The sequence below is a fragment of the Dermacentor andersoni genome, chromosome 8 (genome assembly GCF_023375885.2).
Source record: "Dermacentor andersoni chromosome 8, qqDerAnde1_hic_scaffold, whole genome shotgun sequence".
Lineage (NCBI taxonomy): Eukaryota > Metazoa > Arthropoda > Arachnida > Ixodida > Ixodidae > Dermacentor > Dermacentor andersoni.
This window is the reverse complement of record NC_092821.1, coordinates 72,402,460-72,423,463: the sequence shown is the minus strand read 5'-3', so window position 1 is coordinate 72,423,463 and position 21,004 is coordinate 72,402,460. Positions and strand designations below refer to the sequence as shown.

Sequence of the window (21,004 nt, the reverse complement as noted above, 5' to 3'; positions counted from 1 at the left end):
TCAATGCGCCTCACTTAATGTGGGGCTACAAATTTTGCTCCAAGAGAGACAGGGTGCCGGCGAACCTCATGAATCAGCACAACCTAGCCCTACTCAACGAACCAGACACTCCTACCCGCATGGGCACAAGTACAACCCGGGACACCACTCCAGAGCTTACCCTGCTGAGTGGAACCTTGGACGTGTCTTTGCAGAACACGAGGGTGACCCTGGGGTAGGACCACGATATACTCAATATACGATCAGGGGGCCCGCGTTCATGTCCCGAATGGGAACAACAAAGATAACAGACTGGGATAAGCTTCGAAAAAGGCAAGCAGCCGACGAAGATGAGGAGACGAACAGCACCAAACCGTATGGGGAATGGGCCAAGAAACAACTCCAGCTCGTAGAGAAATACACCCAGAAATTTGTGACCACACTGCAGACACCCTGTGTGGACGCAAAGCTTGCCCACCTTTGGTAAGCACGACACAGCCTCACCAGACGTTGGAAGAAACAACGACACAACAAGAAACTTCGCAAACGCATCCATGATCTCAACAAGCAAGCCGCTGAGTACGCGTCCAAGCTGTGCAGAGAGAACTGGCTGAGCGTGTTTGACAGAGCGCAGGGCACCCTGTCTGCCAGGAAGACGTGGTGCCTCCTTCGTCACCTGATCGATCCTCTCGGCAGCAAGAGCCCCACAAATCAAAACCTCACGTGCATCCTCAGCAACTATACTGGGGGTGCCGACAAACTCATCAACGACCTGAAGGCCAAGTACCTGAAAACGGAGAAGGGCGATATCGTATCTCCCGACTACGCAGGGCCTACCAATGAAGCCATTCACCGACACCGAATTGGTCTCGGCAATCTCCGAGAGCAACAGGGGCAGCGCGCCGGGGCCCGATACCATTACCTATAAGTCACTCAACAACCTCGAGCACAAGGCCCGCAGAGAGCTGTAGAGTATATCAACCGTGTCTGGGAGTCTGGCAAACTTCCACAGGAATGGAAAGAGGCAGAAGTCCGCTTCGTAGTCAAGCCTGGGAAGACACCTCACATCGACAACATGCGACCGATATCCCTCACGTCCTGCGTGGGGAAGGCCATTGAACGTATGGTACTCAAGAGGTTGCAGCGAGATCTGGATGCCACCGATGAGATGCTGGAAACTAGCTTTAGGCAACACCTGGGCACCCAGGATGCTCTCGTACAACTCAACGAGCTGGTAATTAAACGGGCAACGAAGCAAGCGCTGCGAGCGCTACTAGCGCTAGACCTCATAGGTGCATTTGATAATGTCAAGCATGCAAGTGTCCTCCGTAACCTACACAACACGGATTGTGGAGTGAAAACGTACAACTGCATCCGAGACTTTCTTCGCAACCGAACGGCTAGGATCAGAAAAGGAGAGGAGATATCCCATTCGATCTCCCTGGGGGATAGAGGAACGCCGCAAGATATGGTCCTTTGCCCCCTCCTGTTCAACATGACTGTCCTGCCGTTGCCCAAGCTTATCGAATCAATAGACGGCCTGGGCCATGCATTATATGCCGACATCACCTTCTGGACTGCAAGGGCAGGGTCGTATGGCTAGATGGAAAACACGCTCCGAAAAGCGGCTAAAACGGTCAACAGCTATGCGAAAACCTGTGGCTTTTGCTGTTCGCCTATAAAGTCGGAGCTGACCATTGTCAGACCACGTGCAACAGGGAAACAAGCAGAAAACATATAAACCACTTTGTAAGGGATCCGGATCCTCCCAGTACCTCAACTCAGGATCCTGGGCCTCCTAATTCATGAAGATGGCAAGGAAACAGGCATGATCAGAAAAATCAAGCTCACGTCAGACCAGATCTTGAAGATGATCAGATGAGTGGCCAACAGGCGGAGGAGTCTGAAGGAATCGGACACCTTGCACCTCGTTCAGGCCTTTGTTATCTCACGAATCGGCTACGCAGGGCCGTACCTGCAACTCCTCAAGAAGGACGTCTTACAACTTAACGCAGTAATCAGGAAAGCCATGAAGCAGGCCCTGAGTATTCCCATAAATTCATCCATGACAAAATTACTTCGAATGGCAGTCCACAACACAGTAGCCGAGCTCGTAGAAGCCCACCGATCCAATGAAAGGGTACGCCTCAGCGAGACCAAGGCGGGCAAATGCGTCGTCCGCAAGATCGGATGTCAAGAATCACACTACACCCGCCACGGCCAATTACCCGAAAAGTGGACTGAGAAGCTGGAATGCAAACCACTACTGCGCAACATGAACCCCACAAGGCATGTCGGATGACGCGACGCCCGGGCAAGAGCCATCTCCAGGACGCTGGAGGAAGACGACACTGTCCTATATACAGACGCCTGTCTACCCAAACGCTCCACGAGGGCAACAGTCGTGGTCACCGGGCTAGAAAAGCTGGTTACCTGCGCATAAATCAATACGCCGTCTTCGGAGGAAGCAGAAGAAGCGACGATGGCCCTCGCACTCCTGCAACTTAACGTCACCAGATCGTCACGGACTCACTAGATGCGCATAAGAACTACAGATCTGGCTGGGTGTCCCTTGCGGCGCTAAAAATCATCGTAAAAGCTACGCCTCCTAAACAAATAATCGAACTAGTTTGGGTCCCAGCCCACTCCTCAGTTGAGGGCAACGAACATGCTCATCAACAGGCCCGAGCGCTCAACTCCCGGGCCACCGAGGAGGAGGCAAGCGGATGGCAACCCATCCCTAGTTACATAGATATCGTCAAATGTTAGGGGACGGTAGGAAGACATTCCCGCTACGCCACCACTCCAGAGCCGAACAAACAATATACAGGCAAATCCAGGCAGGATCCTTCCCCCCCCCCCCCCCCCCCCGCCTCCAGAACGAAATATACCCAGAAAGATACAAGAACAGACGTCCTGAGTGCAATGCACTAGCCACCCTTTGTCACGTCATAGCACAGTGCAATTTTTCCAAAGAACGCCTCCCACCTATACCCATAACTAATCCGCCTATTATACCCACCCTCTACGAGAGATGGGAGATTATACTATCCAGACCCGCCCTGCAAGACCAGCTCCGACTGATCCACAGTGGCCTGGTGGCTCTGGAAGCGTATGGAGCCAATGAAGAGGGAGCCACCCCACCAGACAGTTAACGCGCTCCATTTCATTATGGGCCAGTAAAGTCGTTTCTCTCTCTCTCTCTCTGATTCTTAATGCAATACATTCTTTAAGTACTTCAAGCACTTTTCGGGGGATATCTATCTATCTATCTATCTATCTATCTATCTATCTATCTATCTATCTATCTATCTATCTATCTATCTATCTATCTATCTATCTATCTATCTATCTATCTATCTATCTATCTATCTATCTATCTATCTATCTATCTATCTATCTATCTATCTATCTATCTATCGGTCCGTCCGTCCGTCCGTCTGTCTGTCTGTCTGTCTGTCTGTCTGTCTGTCTGTCTGTCTGTCTGTCTGTCTGTCTGTCTGTCTGTCTGTCTGTCTGTCTGTCTGTCTGTCTGTCTGTGTATCTAATCACTTTCCCGCCTATCAGGGTTACTGGGTAGTTCGTGGTCAGATGCGTACAGCACATCGGGCTGCTGGACTGAGGTAACAAGGTTTGATACCAACCATCGGACGCACTTGCCTCACTGAGTATGTCGCAATGTATGCATACGTGCTGCTCTTCGGTGAACCTCTTACACCCCGACCAGTGTCACTGTAGATGGGGGAATGGGTACGTACCGCTGTTCGAATGGGCTCTTCGACGCCTACATGGAGCACTGGGCATGCGCCACTCGGTCTGTGTTGGCCTTCAATGAACCTCTTTCACGCCAACATTGGTCACCGGGCATGTGCCAGTAAGTGTGTGCTTCTCCTCAATGAACGTCTTTAACGCCAATTTTGGTAACTAGGTATGTGCCACTGACAATGTGCCGGTCTAGAATGATGAAAAAGATCCGTTAAATTTATCCGATGCTGAGCGGAGGGGAACACACGTCACAAGGGTTCCTGAAGGATAGCACTCCGACGCATTTGCTGGCTGTGCCGAAATCCCACTGGGAATGTGCCGGATTTAGAACGAATGCCTTTCATGCCAACGTTTTAGTGAGCTGCGCCGTGAATGTACTGGGCATGTGCCCCTCTTCATCGAACATTTCACCAAGATATGTCACTGTGTATGTACCACTGAATGTGCGACAAGCGAGGGAACAAACTTCAACGTTCGCAAGCACCGGCGCGCAACGGTTGTCGTCTCAGAGGCTCTGCGCGGATTTCTCATCAGCGCAACTAGATGGCGCAGCGTGTGCAGAAAGAAGCGCGAGAGAGGAACCTGGTTGTCGCATGACGTGTTTCTTTGCGTTCGCACGCACCAGCACGCCGTGCATCTCGGAGGTCACGCGCAGGCTTCGCACCGAGTGTTCTTAGGGAAGCGCGAAAGAGGAGTCCCGCTGCTGTGCATGCCTCAAAGATAACTCGTTTCTACGAGAGCATTAACTTTAGGAGCTATATTGATTCAATCCTAACGCATTACCGTCCAGTCATCGTGAGATGTGTGCTGCTAGAATTTTTTCCTTTGCGATGGTGATTTTGCAAGTGCCAGACCGTGTGGTCATCCTACTGCACAACTATCGCTGCTCATACTGAATTGCATTCCAACTATTTTTCAGTGTTCCATGCACCTGTCCTCTGGTGCAACATTGCAATCGGATTATCAGGAACTGTTTACACAGCGCTGGTAAGACCTCCGTGGGCTGGGTCTACCAGAATAGATTTATAGCTCTGTTGAATAACAGTTCTATAGTAGTAGTGCGTTTTGTTCTTTAGCATATTAGATGTTAGCAAACCGAAAAGTTAGCTGTATCAACCGACACAGATAAAATTTGGACTTCCTAACTGGGCTAACGTGTTTAGCACGTAAATATTTATGCGCCAATAAATAGGACCCCTATTTGAACGCTTACTTCTGGCGCACAAACTTGATGGAAAATTTGATGAGAAGCAGTCCTAGAGAAAAAAATCTACGGAGACGGCAAACTCTTTGCCGGTATGCTTATTTTGTGTGATGAGTTCTGTGCCTTATTTGTTTACTGTGAGTGTCCCTGTCTTCCTATCTATTCGGAAACTGAGCACCGATAAAAAAAGAAGAGGACCAACATGAAACAACCGAATGCGATAACCTTGAACAGTTTATTTCGAGAAATGTGCCCATTTTTCAAACGAATATAATTGAGATGTTATTGATTTTTATTTCGATTTTTATTTCTTTCAATAGAAAGGGGAAGCCAAGGCAAAAGGCGGTAGGCCTGACTGGGCCTTGGCTCCCTCTTACCGACAGCAGTACACACCTCCAGTGCATATATAACAGAATACGTGTGTATATCAAATGCGCATCTTGGTATAAAATAACAGAAAATACACTAGTTTTGTACTTAGTAAATAACTATGACGAGACGTTGACACAATAACGTAATATACATCGAAATGATTACACAAAAAACTTGTCCTACAGCATCTACAATACTACAGTACTACATGAAGGTATGATATTATGTCAAAGATGGCGTGCGTACATTGCGTACATTGCGACGCAAGATCGCATTTCGCGATCGGGCGCAGAAGGAACTGACGATCGCGGCGCAATCTGGCGCGCCACCTATGGAGGAAAGTGGGGAGGTTGCCAGAGAGGGAAGGGGGGGGGGGGGGGCGTCTTCGACTCCGCCAGGAAGTGCGTACTTTGGACGGCCGCGCGCGGCATGTGCTGAAAGCGCCCTGCAGACGGCTCATACCTTTGTGCGCGCTGTGTTCTCGCCGCTTTTGCGCCCAGGCGATAGACCGCACGAAGGTCACTTAGCTCGCTGGTACTGCCGCTCTTGCTCATACCAGCATCCAGCGCTTTGCAGAGAATGTCCGCGCTCATGGCGTGTGATGTGTTCATGTTTGCTGTGGACGCTGACACCATGCTTGTCAATTCAATTATTAGGCTAATGTTTCCAAGTTTACACGGGCGATAGAACTACAACATTTACCTCGTATAGTTGTTTAATGATTTGCTGTCGCAATCGATGCTTCGCCTTACGGGCGAAACCGCAACTTTTTTTTTTGTTGGAGAGTGGATTTTGACACCGCCAGTTCACTAACGTGTTAGCACCCAGAGAGCAGAGTTTCTCCTCAAACGAATAATTGGAAAATAGCGCCGCTTGTGGCCATTATCGTGCCAGTCTTTGTTCTTTTTAGTATAACAAATCAACTAGACCGAAATACTGCACTTGTGAAGTTCCTGCCTATGTCGGATTGTCCCAAGCCCGCACGCGCCATCCCGACTCGGAAGACATGCCAATTACATGCACATGGGATACCTGTGGCACGAAACAGTGAGAGCTGTTGATAGCGCATCCATGAGCTTGCGGGCGATTTTCAAATGATCGCTTCGGGCACAAGTCAAGATTGGCCGAGGTTGCAAGAGTTGAGTAGACCTTGCGCATGTACCGCGGAAATGCCGATGCAATAAAATACTAAAACTGGAATTGATCATGAAAATTTCAGTGAAGCTTGGAAGAGCCGGCCGGTGCCAAGCAACCGGCCGACAGATTTCGTGATGGTTGTAACGCTTTTCATGTATTGTTGGGAGTTACGGGATCTCTTTGAAGGTTTAACAAGAACAATCTTTTGGGGGGCATATATTCGCTTTGTGCTGACCTTACATATGTATGCCTACTGTGATTTTGCACAGATCTGTTATTCTTCGTACTTTCTGCATATCTTCATGCTTCAAAAAACGAATTTTATTAATTATGCTTTAGAAAACCGTAGATTTGCTTTAGTATCGAAACGAATATTTGTTCTTATTTATTCCGAATATACCCCTTCTATAATTCGATAATCACTGGCTACACAAAGGGCGTTTCTTTATAGTGGTTTGAATTACAGCCCTTTCATTCCTAAGCGGAAATTTTGATGAGCGAGTTCAAAAATTTTACGTTCCTATGAAAGTGCGATAGTCTTGCTTTAATAAGCTTTCCCAGAATGTATTTCTGCACCCGGCATCTCCATATTTATTATGGGCGAATATTAAAGTAGACGTAGGCGTTACAATTTTCATGTACGGGCTTAAGTGCGCGAAAATTTCAGGCTATTCATTATATAATGCTATTAAGTTACTGCGATATTATTAAAACATCGCTATATAGCAGTGCAATGATATTGGTAATACCTTGCACGGTATTTAGCTGCACGCCAGCCTACCTTTCCGTTAATCTTTTTGTCACTCACGACTCCTTTACCTAATAAAACATACGTACACAGCTCTGAATGCTTGAGCACCGTGCCACTGATGCGATTAGATTGTTTTTAAGAGTTACCGATAACGTTGCCTCCAAGAAACGAAAAAGAAAATCGATACTGTTTGTACACTGCACGATTTCTTTCTTTTAAGGGTGGACTTCGAGGAGTCGTGTGGACCGACTGTGCGCAGTTCCTGATAATCGTTTGTGCCCCAGTAACCGTTATCGCTAAGGTAATAATTGATTCCATGTCACCAGGTGCCACAATTCGTCCGCTAAATGACCTGGACATCAGGAAATATATCGCAGAGTAAGTGCACAAAAAATTGAGTCAACACCTTCTGTAATAGCCCACTTCGAGTTGTCATCATCATCAGCCTGGTTACGCCCACTGCAGGGCAAAGGCCTGTCCCATACGTCTCCAACTACCCCGGTCATGTACTAATTCTGGCCATGTTGTCCCAGCAAACTTCTTAATATCATCCGCCCACCTAACTTTCTGCCGCCCTCTGTTACGCTTCCTTTCCATTGGAATCCAGTCCGTAACCCTTAATGACCATCGGGTATCTTCCCTCCTCATTACATGTCCTGCCTATGCCCATTTCGTTTTCTTGATTTCCACTAAGAGGTCATTAATTAGCGTTTGTTCCCTCACCCAATCTACTCTTTTATTATCCTTTAACGTTACACCCATCATTCTTCTTTCCATAGCTCGTTGCGTTGTCCTCAATTTAAGTAGAACCCTTTGCGTAAGCCTCCAGGTTTCGGCCCCGTACGTGAGTACTAGAGTACTAGTAATTACTCGAGTAAGAACTTCGTAAGAAGTTCTTACTTGAGAAGTACTTCTTACTCACGAAGTACTTGGTAAGAACTTCGAGTTGTACCTGGTTCTAAATCACACCTTCTGTGTATGGAACGAATTCGGAGCGCTTGCTTATCTCACCATGCATGCAACACTTGCGTCTTCCGAAAGAAATACATTTTATGCGCCTTTTCAAACCCGGTAGGGCTATTCCCTCACAGCTTCGTAGCTAGGTCACCGAAATGTATAAAGAAGAAACAGCTAGGTGGCACTGCGTCAGTGTTCGGAAATACTGTATTTTTTGAAAGGCGCGTCTCTCGTGACGCAATAAACTTTGTGTGAAATAAAAAGGAAGTTGGCAACTTCGTCCGAAGGGCGAATCATTTACAGCGATATCCAGGTTTCGCGTTCTGTTTAAACTTCTCGGAACGTGTTGTATCTCTCTGCGGGTGCGACAAGTTTCGAAGCAGCCCGCAAGGCAATTTCCGCTGGATAGGAGAAACAGCGCCCTGACAGCTACCAGGCGTCTGAGAATGCTAGCGTCATGAGCAGTGTCAGTGACGTTTCATGCGGTGCACCTCGACGCTGTACGAGCCGAGACTGGACGAGACCGACAGGAAGCTGTCGAAATTGGTCAGCGCCCAGTGAAATATCAGGGGCCCGATTCACAAAGCTTTTCGTTCGTAAGTGTGCTTTGCCGTTGGCCAGTTAACTTCGCTAATAATATGTCAAGTATCAGGACTGGTGCGAATTTCCTATTACGAACAATTCTAGGGAAAGAGAGTTTTCTGAATAGTGGCCTCGATTCGTAAAGAGCACTGGCCAGTGCTCTTTCATTAATGGTTTAAACTAAAAGGCCTTCACTGTAAATTAAATGCATTGTGGCCTTTCTTTGCGCTCTGCTATTACGAAAATTCGGAGGAATCAATCAGTCAGAGCCATAGAATTCGATTATAAAACTTTGGTGTTTCTATACTACAGCGTCTATCTTTCATATAGAACAATTCATATGGACAACGTCCACCTCGACGATGGCGAAAATTCGCCAGGCGTGTCCGTATAGTTGGTATCACAATAAAAAAAAAAGGCAGACATTCTGAACCATGACTTTGAAATTTGCTTGCCTTAACAGATACAGCCTGGACTTTACCAGTGAAGAAAATATATGGAGTTATTTTTTCGGTGCAGTGGCTCCAGTAATGTGCCGCTTGTGCTTTGACCAAGTTGTTGCACAGAGGTTGCTGGCATCCAGAACACTCAAAGATGCCCAAAGGTAAACTTGTGTGCACAATATGTTCCTTAGTTGAAATAACTGCATAAACCAGAATATAGGTAGAGATACCTTATTGAGGAAAGGAAGCTGAATTCGCCGGCTCTTTAATATAGTGGTCTTTGGCAGAGTGCAAGTAGATGACTGACCACCTGTTAAGTGCATGTTGGCTAGTGCATAGTGCATGCCCAAATCTGACTACCAGCTCTTTTTTCTTTGTTGTTGTTGTGTTTTCCTTGTGCTCTTTCGATCGAGTTCGTGTGTCATTTCTTTTTTGTTTTTGTCTGGAGAGCGATGAGCAGTGGCACACGGAGAAAATTTTGAGAGGCGTTGAAGATAGCACTTTTAATTCCTACGTTTCTGTTTTTGCCTAATGATTTTGAAACCAAGTTGCGACACATGAAAACTTAATGATGCTACTATTTGCACCTGGACAGCTGGGACGTCTTCACTGCCAGTTCAACTCAATGAAAAAGTTATGCCAAAACTGAAACTCGCTGGCAGTCATGCCAAAATGGATTCTTTTATTACGAACCGCTATTATGGATCCTGTGTTTCGAAATCAGAATCTTAAACTCGAGATACGACTAAATAGTTCTGACATCTGCAGAAAGTTGAGGAAGGTAGGGTTTTTGACTAATTAGATACTCCAGAGTATTTAATTATACGGAACACTTGGAATGTATCAGAAACTAGACGACAAATTTTTGCAGGGCTTGATTTTAAGGTTCACAAGCATGTGCTGGTAAATTTGTTTGCAGTGTTGTGGACTGTGCTATAATATTTAGTCCATTTATACGGCATTGCGCCAATGCCGATTAAACGACAAATATTAACAAAAAGTTAAAAAGTAGCATTTCAACGGAGGTATAACCAGTCAGTAATATAATGACATGCCAATAATAGGTATTTAGGTGGAATTGCATGTGCATAATCTCCAACATAGTGGAAACAAGGAAACGTTGAAAACAAGCAAGTAATTTAAACGCATATGGAGTGGCATTACCGTTTGATAAACTCTGAGACCAACAAGCTGGTATCTATATACTAACGCGCCCAATGGTCGTTTGGTAACCTACCTATTTTTTCAATGTTGCTAGTTCAGGCTTTCTCCTTCAGGGACCACCACCTACAAAATTTACACAATGGCGGTCGCACGGACGCTCGTAATTCATTTCGAGGTTTCGTTTGCTAACTGTTTGTTATGTGCGTGCTATAGCTGCACGGATACCAAAAAAACTTAGAGGACGCTTAAGCTTCGCCTTTAAGTGTGCAAGGCGATAACATTCAAAGATCTCTGACTGCTTCTCACGCTTCCCGGCAATTGGAGCGTATGTAGCCGTAATGTTTGCCAGGAAACGCTGGCCGCGAACGCTTTGCATGGAGGCGGGCTTTCTCGTAGAAACGCGGGCTCGTAAAAACGTGTGGGCCGCGATGTTACGGAGGCGAGTGCGAGCTGGAGGAACCGGGCACGCCGCTCCGTGGCCTCCAAGACATCCGCGTGCCGGCGCGCGAAAATGCCGGATGCCGCGGCTGGTCTGTGAATCGTAGAAACGCTGGAAAAGGGGTTTCGTTGAGTTTATGCGTAACAGAATTATGTTTTCACGTATAGCCAAATTACAATCCGAGTGCTATCATGTCTGTAGGTTGTGTGAAAGTCATAGTTTACGCTTTTTCCATGTATTTTAGCCTGGGTATGCGTGGTTCAAAAATCTTTGGGAAACGGCGCCCGACGCCGACCCGGGACGCCGGACGAGAACGCTGGATCTTCTGGGACACGGGCTCCTTAACGTTAATATGCACAGATGTAAAAACAAGAGACGCATGCATAATCATCATTTTAAGGTGTTGCGATTGCGTTCTTGAAGCATTCAATTTCTGTTCGTGAGCGTATGGTAACATGGCGCGTGTGTACGTAACTGTGGTGAAACACAACGACGACGACGACGATCACAGTGACGACCTGTGCAGCGCGTTGCGGACAAAAGAGAGCACGAGGTGGCGGCGGCAGGGAAAGAAAAGAAAAAGAGGAGGTGGCAGGCTCGAATGCAGCGGACGCAGAGAATTCTGGTTCGACACGGCGTTCGAGCAGCCGGGGTTCGAGAGGGCTACCCGGGTGAACCACTGGGCAGCCTCCTGACCGTTCACGCTCCTGCGGATGTCGGTGTCCAGTGCGGCTACCACTTGCCCGCGACTGTTCCCGGCCAGTACTGTTCCTGGTCGAGGTCATCTATTGCCGTTCCTGAACCTTTGAGCCGCCCCCACCGCTCACCCAGCACTTCGGGAAGTCGACGTGCTACGTCCTACTCAGCGACTAAATCGTGCCGCCACAGGCACGACCTGCTGAAGACGACGAGGACGTGAACGCGAGCGAGGACTTGTAGCGTAGGGACAGCCTGAATGTGTAACATGTATTTGAGTTAATTTGTGACGCGTGCATCGTTCTGTTTGTATAGTGTATGATATAGTACTTAGTCATAGTATATGTTATTTGCCAACCTAAAGGTCCACGGCTCCATCCTTCACCGCACCGCACGTCAACAAACGTGACGGTCCGCTATCTCTACAATACAGGTATTAAGTTTTCAATTGCTTTTACCTTTGTGGCTGTCTCTTAACTACAGTGATTCTGGAAAGTTATACGTGATGGCAGCAATTATGAATAGAGACGAGATTTTTTGCGTAGCTTCTTACATGAAAACGAGGCATTGATATTTGTGTTTGTGGCTTATTGGTAACATGACATATAAATCATTTTAGCATTCGTGCTTTCTCCTCAAATAATCTGATTCGGCTGATTTTCATGGCAAATTTTTTATGCGTTTTTATCCGTAGATGCTCATGACATGTCGTTTTTGCCCTGTGTAACCTCACACCCTCCCTACGCATGCGCCTTTCCTTGACCCAATCATTCTGGCACCCGTCCCATACAAAAGCGTGAAAAAGAGGTGGCTGCTGCAAATCTTCTGAATGCGTTTTGGTCAAGGCGTACACGCTAATAGCTTCTTCATTGAGCGGCTTTGGAATTTCCAGCCAATTTTCGTGCTCGGGACCACCCGGAATGCTTATGTGAGAAATTTTATCGTCTCTAGATTTATTTTTGTGTCTTTTCTTTACTCTTTGTGGTCGAATTCTGTTCCTTGAAGGTGTGTCACTATATTCAATACTTAATCATCCTTCCCGATTGCCTTGAGCCCATCTAAAAGGCTACTACTGCCCGTGACGCGAATCGACGTCCAACCGGTGTTGCTACACTATTGTTAAAGTGTATACCGACACGCTCAAGACCGCCTTCCCGGCCTACTCGGTGCACTTCTAGGTTAATGTCAGTGACCCTAAAGTTCATCTCCTTAGCTAGCGTTCAAATTTCTCCGTTTACTGCAAACACCGCCCTTTCAGTTGTACACTTCTGCCTTTCTACCTCTGGCACCGTGCACACTGGAATTTCAAACTTAGAACAATAGAAAGCTGAGCTAGATAGTCAGGATTCATTATGCAAAGAAGGGGCAAGGCGTGCAGACATGGACATAAGAGAAGTGGAAAACATTGTGTTCGTGTTGTCCACTTCTCTTGGGTCGGTGTCTGCACGCCTTACCCCTTGCTTGCCTTCTGGAATTTGAACTTCCTTTGAAACATTTCGAACGTCGGTAACCCCTTTGGCTATCTGCTTCGCGATTCCTCAGTGAATTCTGGAGTGAGGACGCCTCTACAAAGCTTCGCTTATGTGACAAGCATGTTTATTCTCGCCCTCTCTGTCACCGTCTTTGCAGCACGTCAGTCACTCCGCCCATCATCACCACTAGGTGTCTCTCCTCCATTTTCGCTATGGCTTCGCTAATCGTTTTCCCCGAAAGCCCGATAATCTGCACTCGCACGCCTGCACCTCCTACCCTCTCCGTAATCACCGGTTCTACTTTACGCATGTCTGAATCACCAACAAAGACAACTCGACGCTCTCCTTCCTCCTCGCTGGCTGCAGAAAGTTGCACCTGCACCTAATTTCTCGTTTATTTCTGGAATAAATTAAGTCGTTCTTGTAAAATGATATAAAAGTGCCCTAGTATAGGCGCAATGAGCAACCGAATTTTTAAAAATTGTTTTCTCAGTATGTGACACTGAGGGTTAAAAATACACAAGGCATCAAAAAATGCGTATGAAATATTCTAGCTTCCGGTTTCACAAGGAGTGATGCTGATTTGTCAGTTATTGCAACGATACAAATATAAGAATAAAATCGACTTCGTTAAGCACGAGACTTTTGGCACGTACTCGTGAAGAATAAAACTTTACGCATGCCATCTTCAAAGCAAGCCTCATAGAAGGTAAAACTCTGAAGCGCCTCCTATACATGTTTTGCAGGAATGCGATCACCAGTTCAGCCCTTTTTTCTTTGGTTTATGTAATAATCTTTGCAATGGGCATGGCGCTGACAATATGGTTTCGAGGTTGCGATCCAGTGTCACTGGGCGCGGTTAATCGCATTGACCAAGTGAGTATTTTACGCATTTTTTTTCCGAAAATATTTGTCATTCTAATGCACAGTACGGCGCTGGGCCAGTTTGTCAACTGCATAAGCGTCCGTACTAACCGTTTGTCAATGAATAGTTGTCCTTGTGTTGAGGCGACAAGGCGCCTCCAGGTGGGGCAATATAGGAACACAAGACACTTACACCGGCATGGATTCATGTAAATGAGAATTTCGCCTATATTCGGTAAATATCAAACGACCTTGTTTTAAACATTTCCATTTGGTGCGTGCGAACAAAAATTCCATGGCCGCCCCGCGTAGTTGGCTTGTCTCACATCTTCGAGCCAGCATACTTTCGCGGTCTGCACCATGCGTCGCTGCGTAGCAGAGACGCTCCTGTTCCGTGCGACGCTTCTTTAGGGCCAGAGTGTGCTAGACGCCGAGGGCACGCTTTGGAGCCATCTTGCTGGCGGGTGTGTACGCCCTCCTTCTGCATACGTGGCCGGCACGCTGTTGAGACGCCAGCTCCAAGCGCTCTCTTCGGGATATGCGCGATTGTAATGTTTACACTGTCGCAGCCCAGCACGCGACCTCGACAGCCCAGCACCTGCATTTCTCTCGCATAGCGAAGCAAGAACAGGGGTCCTATAACGTAACACTATTCCAGTGTGCTTTCATCCCAATCTCCTGACGTCAAATTTGCATAACCGGCGACGCAATCATCGGGCGGTCACACGCAGGGTTGTCCGAACAGACCAATGAAACGCCCTTCTCGTTCATAGGAGGTCAGTTTTGTTTGCTTGAAAAACGAATAACATTGCCTACACTGAGCGGCTTGTCTTATCTAATTGGCTGACAAGAGGCGAGGAGCACGTTCAAGTGGAGAGGCATTCGATGGGGCCGAGCCACTGCACTGAAAATCGATAACCGGATCAAGAAGGTGGCGCCGGCGTCTGTGATTGTTTCGCGTTCCCTTACTTGGCTTGACATGGCTGGCCGAAAATCGCCGTGGCATGCAAGGGAAGCTTAAGAATGACGCTGAAACGGATGCTCAGCAAAGAAAAGTTGGCAGAACGAGGTTGTAAACGTGCCGAAAGTGCTGGAAAACGTTACAGGGCCGCGCAAAAAGTTTTATTATACGCAATTAAACCCATGCTCTTTGGCGGGTGCGAGCTGCAAATGCCTGAGCGAACGGCGGCAGCCATCTTTTATTCCTTTCGGAACGGTGCAGCCTGCGGCTATTCAGCAGAAAATTCAGTTTTGTTCGGCATATTAATGCATCTTTGACGCGGTGCGTTTTTGCGGTTTTGTGACTTCGCGTGACAGGCTGGTGATGTGGGCGCAGCCCGAAAACTTTTGACGAATAGCCGAGGGCTAACGGCGAAAAGTGGTTGAATCATAACTATTTTTCTTTTGTTCGGTCAAATCATGCATAATCAGTGTGTACACGTCATAGCATATGGGGAGCTATCACAGTTTTCTTTGCGTCGCGTGACAGACAGGTGAAGTGGGGGTGGTAGGGTATGAAGACCTTTATTGAGTCCTGAACGTCAACCCTAGGTTGACGCGGGGGTGGTCCAAGAAAGTTTTTGACCGATCGCGGAGGGCTGATTGCTTAATTGCAACAGAAAAGCTTGGAATAGATTTACGTTATAGCGCCCCAGCACGAGCGACACCCATAGACTATGAACGCTGCCACGGCGGCGCCGGCCGGCATGCGCGGAGGGGAGCGCCATCTCGCGGTGTTGCAAGGAACCCAGCGGTGCGCGCAAGCAAGACCATAACAGCAGCAGTGTCCCGAAACTCGGGAGAAGAAGCAAGGAAAGCTTCGCTTCAAAAATTATACCTATGCCCATGCCTATGGAAATCCAAATCAGCAGTTCCACTTAACACTTATTTCTGTATTGAGCTGGTAATTTTGGGCAGTTGTTCAGCAGTCGATAAGCAAGGGCATTGAAGCGCGAAGGTAATTATCGTTGTTCACTGGAAGCGCGTCTGTAAGCTCGTCTCAGCAGATTGATACCCGAGGTACGCCTAGGCTTCACTTACTATTTTCGAATTGGTGTGACTCAATATTGTTAGCCTTTACCCTTCTACTGTTTGGCCAATAAATAAATAAATAAATAAATAAATAAATAAATAAATAAATAAATACATAAATAAATAAGAACGCAGCATCGTGGGCGCAGATTTTCGTCGAGTATGAGCGATGTCACGGTAGGTGCTTCCACTAGGGAAAGCCGTTTTTCCCCTTCGTGATTGAATTTGAACTCGCAGCCTCCAAAGATGGATTGCAATAAATAAGTAAGTAAATAAATAAATAAATAAAAGCACACGAGTAGCTTAAATGTGTAGTTTGCACCTATGATTGCAATGCCGGCAGTGCTTGATGGATGGAAGACATTGCCCTTGTACATCTTAATCAAAATCGGCGGTCACATCAGCGCCACACAAGCCATCCCTCTTATATTGGGAACTTCAGTAGCGCTAGAAACACAGGAGCATACATAGAAATGACAATAAATGGCGCTAATTTTCAACAGTTGGAAGTTAGCGCCGTGTGTTGACATTTTTATCTCTGTGCCTTTCTTTTTAGCGCGATTGAGGTTCCCATTATCGCAAACCAACTAGTACCAATAAATGCCTGCCTCTAATAACAGCGCGAAAAACGAAGTACGAACATAGAAGAGCGATACACAGCGCCTTCGCCTAGGCTCGTCACTCGTTTACATGTTGATATTATTTCAATTTCAATACAATACTTATTTAAGATAGCCGCTGTCTAAGAGACTGGGACTAATGGCATCATACCTACCTGGCGTGATCCCTGGCCCCTATCGACAATCTTGCGATACAAATCGAGAAACGCTGAAAGTGGCATACATCAGCAGTGATAATGGCGCAGCTATATGTCAGAAATCAACACGTTCTTGCTAAGAGTACGAAGATACACAGGAAGAGACTGTGATAACAAGTGTGAAAGTAATAAATAATGAACAGGTAACAAATAAAAAAACATAGCCTACTAGCCCGAATGTCTCTACTATACTGAAGTCCTCACGCGATGGTCCGTCCTTGGGCAGTTTTTTCACAATAATACATGTACTGACCAGCCTAGGTGAACACAATCTTGAACCCAATATTGGGTTACCGCAGTACAAAGGCCTTGCTCTCTCAGAAATCTCCAGTTATCTCTGTCTGACGTTATTGATTAATTAGGTTTACCGCCTCAAATGAACGCACGGCTACAGAGGGAGAGAGAGATAGGCGCAGTGGTGGATGCTGGATCAATTTTGAGCACCTGGTTGTTGTTTTTTTGCCATGCACCAACATCTGGTTGTGTAAGCTTCTTTTCAGCAGCCTCCATCCGAATGCGGTCTATTTGTAGAAATTATAACTGTGATGGTTGGCTGCAGTTCGTACAGATAAGGAGGTTAAAAGAAGTTAACTTTTTCATGCTTATTGGAAACGTTCGCCATAGTGTTTACACGTATAGCGTAATAAACGAATGCAGAGAAGCATTCAAAGCAGAGCGGTTGCTGTGTTTACTCATCGAGGCAACTATCTTGATAATGCCAATGATGACTGAAACTGAAGGTAACCTTGTGGAAGCACGCACCTGCGGGTGACATGTTGATGTTACTTCAAGGAATTAATTATAGGCAAAAGAAATTGTTTTCATATTTCCGCGCCTGCCGTCGGGTTCTGCCATACCGTGATTAATAATAGACTATTTAGCAGAATACATTTATTGGTGTTAAGCAATATCCATTAGACAAATTTAGTGCAGCGTTTAAGGAAATGGTATTGATATTTTTAATCTTCAAGGCAACTATCGTGATACTCGCCGTGGCGACCAAAAATGAAGCTAAGCTTGTTTAAACACACAGCTGCGTTCTGTTGAAGCGAATTCAAGAATTATTTTTTGACGACGAAAAACGCTTCGTTCTTTCATTTCTCGAGCCTGTTTTCAGATTGTGCCGTACTACCTTACCACTCATCTTGTGCAAGTTCCTGGACTTGTTGGCATTTTTCTCGCGGGTGTCGTCTGCGCTGCAACCAGGTAATACTGAAAATTGTTTGTGTGCTAATATTGCGTTCACACTAATGCCGGAGTTATAGATGAGACAAAGATATGCGTCGTTGCAGATAGAAATACTAGCCTAGAGAAACAGCTGTGCTACGGACAATATGATTGCTAACGGTTTTCTTAGATAATCAGTTCTATCACCTTCCTTACCATGATACACAGTTTGCTGTTTTGAAAGCTAATATGTCTGCGTAATCACAATCCACATGAACTTCTGAAGCTTCACTCAGGGAGCTTTTCTGGGGCATGAATTTCGATGGAGCCAAAATTGACAGCATCACAAATGTCGTCCTAAGGCTTGTTTGAAAAGTTCTGTCAAGCCGAAGTCACCGCGAATGATTCACATCATTGCCCGTTAAGTTGCTCACTCACTGACGGTACACGAGGTTTATACATTGAAAAAAGAAGAAAAATTAAATATGCATATCGTTGACACTACAGAAACAAGAATTAGGCGCAGAAGTTTAATGCTTATTGTAACACTCGACACACGATGCCGCAACCTCTAAACGGAATAACTTAATCTTAGGGACATTAAACAGAAAAATCAAGTGATTAGTATTAGTAGTCAAAGCTTCTACAAGACCAAAAATGCCGCTCTTATTGTGGAAGGAGTCTTCATAAGCCAGAAATGACGTAAAAGAGGAATGGCGAGTGGCGCCGCCATCTCGAACTTCCCGCACCAGCTTGAACCCAGTGAATATGCTTTGAATAAAGATGGACGACTTTGTACTCTAAAGGAGCCAAATACTGAGCTCAGCAAGTTTAGAGCATCTATATTGCGTCACAACGGCCTAAATATGCGAAGATACTTTGCATTCTGTGACGTGACGCTGACGTAATGGGGCTAGAGTTCGGGAGTGAGAGAAAGAGAGAGAGGGAAATAAACGTTATTTAAAGAGCAGACAACGATAGTCGTCTCCAGGAGGGCAAAAGTTCTGCTATCATCTTCTTATTTGTTAATCATGATTTTGGAGCAAACTTTATAAAGAATAAAGTTCCGGGAGAGTGCTTTATCAGCCTCAAATGTTCTGGTGCTTCCCTTTATTGTCACTTTAAAAAAAAGGTCTTAAGAAGAAGCTTTAGCTCGGGCCCAACTCTGACGCGGCCTGTTCAAATACAGATAAAACGCGAAAACGTTTTTCTGAGAACACCTGGACTGATTTTAATGAAATTTGTTGCATTTGAGAGAAAAAGTTAAGTTCTAGTCACTGTTGCAAGCGGATTTTCGATTTGGGGCATGAATTTTGATAGAATTCTAAAAAAATTCGAAAGCTTCGAAAGAATAGAAGCACGAAGTTTACAAATTAATAGCTCTGCATCAAGAACAGATGTCGTGGTTCTGTAAACGGTTTGAAAGCGGAGAAATTCGATATGTCAGTTTATGTCTTACGTGAATTTGTTGCTTTGTGTACGAGGGGTCTGGAAAAGCTGTATTTCCATGTAGCTAATTTTTTTAGATTCATGTGTAACATATCAACTTTGTCTGTTTTACATGCGCTATTAGATGCGACTCACAAAAGTGTGATATCACCTTTAATTGCTGAGTTACAGAGCTGTAAACTTGTTAGTTACGTTTTCCGAAAATTTTCAATTTTTGCCAATTCGTAATTAAAAACTGACGACCTAGTTTAAGAATTCCAAACAAACAGTCACTAGATTTTCAGTTTTCTTTTTAGATGCAACAAACCTCGCCAAATTTGGTGCAGTGGTTGCCGAGAAAAGCGAATGCTGCATTTACATGTGTTTAGATGGGAGCACCCGAGCTAAAGCTTCCTCTTAAAACGCATGCGAAGTACTGCCACATATTTGCAAAAAATGCTACTGCTCTGTGATTTACCCTTGCCGCTTCTTGCTATCCCGATTTTTATAAACAGTGCAGCTTTTTAACCGCAGCCAGTCATCCCTCATGTTGCTACCACTTCTTGTATTCAGAGCTTGGCTATTTCTTTCGGTCTGTCAAGCGACAGCAGGTGCTACAGCCCGGAACTGTGGCAACACTGTAGTGCAGTGTAGAAGTAATGGCATGATATTTTTATTCGTCCTTTCTTTGTGCAAGTACTATTTCATAGCTCGATCGAACTTCGCATAGCAACGGGATTGTTGATTTACATTTGAGTGCTTATGATTGTGGACAATCTATCTCGATGCATTGGTCTCAGACGTTGAAACAGCAATGTTCAAGATCTCGACAATTTACGGCCATTCATCGAACATTCCATGCCTGAAATGAAACCTCTAACGAGGCGAAAGTCCTGATGTGTGTTTCTTTAAAGTTACAAGACCATCGATGTCATAGCGTAAACCCCTGACAATTTTCAGCATTCACATCTAACGTGAAACGTTAGATGTGAATTCACATCTAAAGTTTTAACAGAAAGTAGCGCAATAAAACACAATCACAAGGTAGAGTGACTATATCGAAATATTTACGAAGAAAATTTTTGCAGTCATTCTCAATTCTATGTAACGCTTTTGGGCATTGATCGTACTATCTAGACAACTCAATGAATCTTGAAAGTCACTGCAATTATTCATGCATGAGTGTATTTAGAGGTGAAGAACTAGGTGAACCTGTGAATTTTATGTGAGACTCGGGGCACATTACATGGCCAGCAGGTGGAAAGAAGCGCCTGGCATTATATGTGCGACGGTATGGAATCACATGATTGTAAGTCCTGTGGATTCCGATATTCAAAGACACAAGGGAGCATGCGTGCGTCTTTCCACATAAAGAAGAAAGCCTCTAGCCATTCCCACTACAATGCAAAACACACTTTCTGCAGAAAAAAAAAAGAAGAATTATGAAAGTGTCTCACCTTTTGCTACTTCTCCCTGTTCGGCTTTGTGTATGACGCATCCGCTGTTGAACATCTGCAATTCTGTGCTGCTGACGGTATTAGCGACGGGCCAAACGTTGACGAATTGACATAACGAGCGTGTTAACTACGCGAGACAGATAGCAATGTTTGTTTTTCTTGTTTTTCAGCACGACATCGTCCACGATTAATTCGCAAGCAGCTATTCTCTACGTGGATGTGATTGCACCTCGGTGGAAGGATTCGACACGTCACGTACTCTTGATTACACGCTGCACG

General features: G+C 45.7%; 1 protein-coding gene across 1 annotated transcript in view; it reads left to right on the top strand.

Moving 5' to 3' along the window:
- Positions 1-7,446: 7,446 nt before the first annotated feature.
- Positions 7,447-21,004, top strand: part of LOC129386793 (putative sodium-dependent multivitamin transporter) — a 54,580-nt gene continuing 41,022 nt past the window's right edge. The window contains exons 1-5 of the mRNA XM_055075001.2: positions 7,447-7,586; positions 9,211-9,351; positions 13,708-13,837; positions 17,791-17,879; positions 20,896-21,004. The exon at positions 20,896-21,004 is cut by the window's right edge and continues 1 nt beyond it. Of these exons, the coding sequence (XP_054930976.2) occupies positions 7,525-7,586; positions 9,211-9,351; positions 13,708-13,837; positions 17,791-17,879; positions 20,896-21,004 (531 nt within the window). The 5' untranslated portion in view covers positions 7,447-7,524. The remainder of the gene's footprint in view (positions 7,587-9,210; positions 9,352-13,707; positions 13,838-17,790; positions 17,880-20,895) is intronic.